At 48.2% G+C, this 6957-nt stretch overlaps 1 protein-coding gene across 2 annotated transcripts in view; it reads left to right on the top strand.

Annotated features, from left to right (window-relative positions):
* Window positions 1-6957, top strand: part of LOC149366225 (zinc transporter ZIP3-like) — a 42538-nt gene that overhangs the window by 29834 nt on the left and 5747 nt on the right. The window contains exons 1-2 of one of the 2 annotated variants that reach the window (XM_089549598.1): window positions 2390-2639; window positions 4315-4670. In XM_089549598.1, the coding sequence (XP_089405724.1) occupies window positions 2515-2639; window positions 4315-4670 (481 nt within the window). In that variant the 5' untranslated portion in view covers window positions 2390-2514. Of the gene's footprint in view, window positions 1-2389; window positions 2640-4314; window positions 4671-6957 lie in introns of those variants that run through there. The other variant, XR_016283647.1, reaches the window with a different exon arrangement.

Below are 6957 nucleotides of genomic sequence, written 5' to 3'. Positions count from 1 at the left end.
TCCACCAGTCTTGAAAACTACGGTCCCGTACTTGCTGCGCGGGAACGATCGTCTTCGCCGTTCGCCCACTTTCAAAAAAGTACATTTTAACCTTACACCGACAAATGTCACCCATAAGAAGTTACATATTGTCGGGGGCCATACAAAAACGTGACGTCCCGAGAAAGCGCGAAACCAAGCAAAACTAACCGCTAGGCACAGCGCGTCGGGCCACAGGCCGTGGGCGGGTTTTTTTTTTTTTTGTTTCTACGCACCGACCGGCGAGGCTGCATCATGCAGCATCATTCCTCCCGCCGCTCCCGCCACGGCGTAGCATGACACAGCGTGCGCGCGCCCTTCACAACTGCGCCGGCGTACTAAGCTAGAGTGCTCGAAATGCAGCGTAATTTTGCATAAAGTGCTTGAAATGTAGCGTACTTTTGCAAAAACAAAACATTCCTTCCTTGACGTTGTCACAAACTGCAAGAATGCCGTGAACAACAGCCGGCTGGCCACAGAGCGAGCGCGCCGCTTCACGAACTGCAGACAAGCAACGGCGGCCGGCGCGGCCGCCTAAATTGCATGCAATACAGCGTACTTCCTCAAATAAACATTTCTCACCTTGCCGCCGTCACAAAGAGGAGGAGTTCTGCGTCGAAGGGCAAGAGAGACGAAAAAAATTGCGGTCTGCCCGCACGAACAAATACGCCGCACGCTTTCACGCGCACAAAACAGCCCCCACGATGCTCCGTTGTCTGCCACTCGGATGGGTCTGAGCCGCCGCGCCGGCTACCCGCCCGCGCGCGCGCGCGCGTTTAGAGACTGGTGGCGCCATCCTGGAGTTGGAAGATTATCTAGTGGAGGAGGAGGATTGCGCGTCATTTCCTGGGGCCAGATTTCGCCGAGTGTCCGCTCTTTACCAATATCTTTCTCTATGCACAGGCCACAAAGCGCACAAAGGTGCTGTCGACGTGCCGTGCGCAAAAACGCGGCCCGAGGAGTTTCGCTTTCGCTCCCGAAGTTGTGACTGGGCGCAAAGACTTATTTACATATAAATGAAGTCACGTCGCAAAAAATACAACCAACAACAATAACAAATATTTCAATACAATAATTATTAGAGTCATTATGCATTAACTGCACGGTTTGAGTTTTCTAAAATATCAGCGCGCCAGATTTAAACATTGTCCACAAGTGTCGGAAGTTGGGTTTGAAGTTTTTCGGACGACTTCACATACTGGGTTTTCTGAGCCTTGCACCTGGCACCCTGGCATACCTTCCAGCCGCGTAACTTCACCTGATACAGTAGTCATACTACAACGCTCGTATGGGGTGCAACTTTTGAGTCATTGCCCCAGTGCCAAGAATGGAGACATGAACGAAGAAGCAGATATGGCCAGCGATTGCCCCGTCTCTGCTTCTTTCTCCATTCAATGCGTCAGTGCAATGTTTCAAAATTTGAAACACGACTCCTTCACATTTTTACTAACTCAGGTGTGCGACTTTGCAGCAGACTGTCCGTGAGCAGCGTGCAGCCTGTCACGTGCATACCGTCTTTGCCCACAATTAATAGGCTGCCATGACCGTAGAAAAAGCGGGCTGGCGGCGAAGTGGCGACGCTGCGATCTCCAACCGTTGTCGGCTGCAAGGACAACCTACGGGATCGTTCCTCTCCTCTGGATGATCAGAAGTTTCCTGATAGCATGAGAATCTGTGAGGGCAGTTCAAAGACGCGGATACTTTGCAGTGATGCGGTTCAGTGCAGTGCAACAGAACGGCCTGTGATATATATATTTTTTATCGTAACGAAGTCCTATGACATAGTCGCCGCAACTTCTGGCATGCCCATGCACTAGAACTCAGGTTGAAGACGCCATTTTGTACACTGGAGACAGTCCCTCAGCTGTCGATGTACAAATGCCACATCTGCTCCGACAGAGTAAAACACATTTTGAACATGCTCGCAAGCTTGAGTAATGCGAAATATCTTACATGCACGTCAGTTCAGGAACGGTCAGGTTAAGTTCCAAGGCACATGCCTCTTCAATAATTATAAGATATTGAGTGCAGGACTTTTGTCTTATAATATATTGTTTGTAGTCTTCGTACGTGTAGCAAAAATGCTCGTTTCGTGTTTCGTTAAAATCAATTAACTGGCCTGATGAGATTGTGGCAAGAGTCAGCCACGTCCGAAAGCAGGAATATTTCACGTAGCCAATTTTGGAAATTTGCTTTTTTTTATTCTAAGCAATCCTACTAAATCTGCGAAGGGTGTATCTGAGAGTAAAATGTTTACATGTTGGGATTTGGCGGCGGAGAAGGAAGATAAAGGACGCAGAAAAGAAGAAGCTGAAGAGGAGCCAGCTGCCGCAGTCGATTGTACCGATTTTCCGTCATTCTAGTCTTGCATCTCGTTGCTTCCTCGCGTGCCGCCAGTCTCGGTTCACGTCACCCGATCAATCACACACCTATGCGCAAACGTTCAAGTCGTCCGCGAACCGGTCCTTTACCGCCAGCGAGCAGCTAACCAGGAGCATGGAGGCCACAACCCTGCACATCATCACCGCCCTGTTAGGCCTAGCGCTGAATGCCACGGTCTTCGCCCTTGGCTACTTCTCTGCCGGCTCTCATTTCATCGGCTGCTTCGCGGGATATACAGGGTAATTAATCGCACGTCCTTCATTTCCAGGCTGCTAATAGTGCTGCCGTCGCGAATGCAGTAGAGCCGGACAGAATGACTCGCACGTGACGTCAGAGTCGCCATGATGGAGTACCGGCCAGACTTAGCTTCTAATATGAGACAGAGCAGGTTCGCGGGCTCGATCCCGTCCGTGGCGTCCCATTCTGATGGGGGCAAAACATATGAAAACATCCTTGCACACTGAAATTTTGATGCATGCAAATTGATTTCTGTGGTTGAAACTAATCCAGAGCCACCTTCTCATGATGTGCTCAATAGCACTGATCGATTTATTTCGATGGAGGCGAAATTCAAAAGGCCCCAGTGCGTAGCCCTCCACTGCAGTGCCTATTATACTCCCTCCTTCTTCCTTTCGCTCACGGTGCGATTAAGGTGTTCACCAAGAAGCGAGAGACAGTGCCTGTGTCTTCCTTTTCCCAAAACCAATTTTTTTTTTTCACAAGCTTACACACGGTAAAAGCTTTTTGATGTAGTTGACTCACTCTGACACCCCCTTCCCTAAATAGGCATGATACTGACTAAAACACACATGCCATATGGGTGTCGGTTACGGCTGCGCCCATTTTCTGTAAGGGCGTTTAAAAATTTTGGTGGTACTTCCTAAAAATTTGTAAATAATTAATAATCGAAATTATCTGTCATGCTGTTTCGGTTTCAACAGCTGAACGATGGCTGTGATGTCAAAGTGTGGCTACATGTCACGCGAGGCATGGCAAATATGCGTTATAATCACTGCTGCATCGTTTTAATTCACTGCAGTGCTGAAGCCAGCCTTTCTTAAGAGCTGGAATGACAACAAATGTAGAAGCAGCGATTACAGTGCAGTTTTTCATGCCTCACATGACCTATAACCTCTCTTTGACGTCAGTCATCGTTCGGCTGTTGAAACCGAAATAGCACGAGAAAGAAATCCAATTACAAATCATTTAGCTGTTGTAAGAGAATACCACATGGTAATCGTGCAATGCCTTATGCCTCATTACAAAGAAGAGAAAACACACCCAAAAGTTAGGTGTCTATACTCCTTTAAAGTTAGCATTCCTTATAAGTGGTGTAAGTACTTAGAAAGTTGTTGGTCACTTTTGTAATTCTTTCACTTCAAGCGAACAGCCATATAGTCAGTAGAAAAAGCTAGAAATGGCTTGTTACGATACGAGGTTTGCGCGGTGACTGCAACTGTCATGGTAATAACAGTTTTTCACTGCTTGCTTACCTTTTTTTTGCGGTGCGGCCATCCAGCTGAGGCCCGCTGTATGCCAATGATGTGCCCTATTATGGCATATTCTGAACAAAAAGAAAAGATTAACCTTCAAAGCTGCTAGCCTCCAAAAAGCTTGCTCGCACAGCAATAAGCCAGCTCATGCCGCATTGGGCAACAAACGCAACCAGGCTACAAGCAAATAGTAACTCACGACAAACTTTATTCAATTCTGTGTACCCACTTGTTCCAGTCATCACAAATCCATTGTTTTCATCGGTAAACACGGAAAAGTGACACCCCAGGTGGACGATGTCTGATCTGCCTTGTCTGCATCTGAATTAGGGATATCATATTTGACAGGTCTCAGTTAAAGTAATCGTCTTTCACACGCTTTTTTGATGGCTGTTCACCACGACTCTTTACCCCTTAACAGCAGCAGGAACAAGAAGACGCTGTCTCGAGTGCGGTGCCTGGCAGCAGGCATTTTCCTGGGCACCCTGTTCTTGGGTCTGATGCCCGCTGTGCGCTCCGCAGTCCAGGCGGCTTTACTGGATGCACGCGTTAGTGGCGAAGGCGCCACCTCCACATCCTTCCCAGTCGCCGAGGCGATGGTGTTCATTGGCTTCTGTACCACGTTGTACTTGGAGAGCCTGCTGATGGCGATGGGCCGGCGCCGAGCCGCTTCCCACTGTATGCCCGCTCAAGTGCAGCAGCTAGCTTCACCCGGCAGCAGCGACACCGAACTCATCGACTCACCCATGAACTCAGGGACAAACCTGCTCACCAGAGGTGCGGCAGTTTGAAGGGTCCGCGCTATAAGGCAGTGTTCCACATTCGACAGATTTGTATCATACCATATCTTTCAACAAGATGTACAACGTACAGTACGGTCCACTGTTAAAGAGAACATGCTATCCCGTGGCCTTTGCGAAGTGCTGCCTTGGGAGTAAGTGAGAATTGACGGCACAAAGCGCATGCGCGGTAAGCACGCCCGGCTGCTCTTTCAGCGCGTGCGCCTGGTGCCTCCCATTCTCGCCAGCTCTGAGCGGCAACGCTTCGCGAAACGCGGAGGCCACACGATTGCATGTTCCCTTTAACAGTGGACCGTACTGTATATGTACGTGGTACAAAGTAGCTTGCCTGCGCGGTGACGGTTGTTTAGGATAATGGTGGATGGAGGGGAGATTCTAAAGCAAGGCAAAGGTAGCAGGAGGCTAAGTCATTTGGGAAGAGGAGATTAGGAAGCTTGCGGGAGTGCGGTAGCCGCAGCCGGTGTAGAACCGTGTTAAATGGATATCAGTGCGAGTGGCCCATGTCCTGTTGGGCTGATGATAAGATATCTGACCTCACAGCAGCCGCCATGTTGAAAATAACCATGCTGATTAATGCTGTGCGCTAACCTCATTCGCTAATATTTCCATGTGCACCGAAGAGGCAATACGTTTGGTCCACCATCACGGTGCATGTGACCATGTGCAACTTATTACTAATACCAGGCAATTCTCTTTGAATTAGAATGTCACTGTCCATTAACCTGAATGACAGTTACGTGATTCCATTAAGTGTGAACTATAAGGCTATAAGGCAGTGTCCCACATTCGACAGATTTGTATCATACCATATCTTTCAACAAGATGTACAACGTACAGTACGGTCCACTGTTAAAGAGAACATGCTATCCCGTGGCCTTTGCGAAGTGCTGCCTTGGGAGTAAGTGAGAATTGACGGCACAAAGCACATGCGCGGTAAGCACGCCCGGCTGCTCTTTCAGCGCGTGCGCCTGGTGCCTCCCATTCTCGCCAGCTCTGAGCGGCAACGCTTCGCGAAACGCGGAGGCCACACGATTGCATGTTCCCTTTAACAGTGGACCGTACTGTATATGTACGTGGTACAAAGTAGCTTGCCTGCGCGGTGACGGTTGTTTAGGATAATGGTGGATGGAGGGGAGATTCTAAAGCAAGGCAAAGGTAGCAGGAGGCTAAGTCATGTGGGAAGAGGAGATTAGGAAGCTTGCGGGAGTGCGGTAGCCGCAGCCGGTGTAGAACCGTGTTAAATGGATATCAGTGCGAGTGGCCCATGTCCTGTTGGGCTGATGATAAGATATCTGACCTCACAGCAGCCGCCATGTTGAAAATAACCATGCTGATTAATGCTGTGCGCTAACCTCATTCGCTAATATTTCCATGTGCACCGAAGAGGCAATACGTTTGGTCCACCATCACGGTGCATGTGACCATGTGCAACTTATTACTAATACCAGGCAATTCTCTTTGAATTAGAATGTCACTGTCCATTAACCTGAATGACAGTTACGTGATTCCATTAAGTGTGAACTGTACTGGCCAGTCTAGTAAATATATTAAACCATAATGTACACCACCAGACTGGCTGCTTTCATGACTAACCGTTTATAAAAGGCAATGATGCGTTGCGAAGTTTCACAAATAAACTCCTTGGCTTTTAGTAGGAGCGCAGATTTCTGGCGCAGGATATCTCAGGTTTGGTTGCCAGCAGTTGTCTTGTCCGAAGCTTCATCCAGAGCCAGGAGGCTGGGCCATTGCTCTTCCTAGCTTGAGCCTTAATTTGCTAAATTTGATGCCTAGTCAATCGCAATGTATGTAGTTGTAGTTTTCGTGTTTTGCAAGCCAGTGCACCACAATGGACAGCTGCATGCAGTAAGTGCTCTGAATGCAGCACCTATGAAGCCCTGTGGAGGTTGTACAGCAGGTCTCGTAGAGCCCCACAGTGGCTAGGGGCTCAGCATAAACCTCTGGTAGGGACACTATGCTATATATAGATCACATAGAAAAAAGAAGCCCTCTGGCCTCCAGCAACAGCTGTAACCAGTCAATGTCATAAAAACTTTAAAGATCATTGTGGCGACCCCAATTGGAGCAATGCGAAAGCAAAACGTCCACATACTATATCGACGTCCGTGGCTGTTCTAACATCCATGTACTATATTGAAGTTCATGTTTATTTTGAAGTCTAAGTGTATTTTTTCGCGTTTAATTAATTACATCTCATCAACCAAACTTCTCCCACGGCAACATTTTATCACATACTATCTGTCACA

Source organism: Amblyomma mixtum, chromosome 1 (assembly GCF_055824585.1).
Source record: "Amblyomma mixtum isolate Tamu chromosome 1, ASM5582458v1, whole genome shotgun sequence".
Classification (NCBI taxonomy): Eukaryota; Metazoa; Arthropoda; class Arachnida; order Ixodida; family Ixodidae; genus Amblyomma; species Amblyomma mixtum.
The sequence above is the reverse complement of the archived record's forward strand: the minus strand, read 5'-3'. Positions and strand labels throughout refer to the sequence as shown.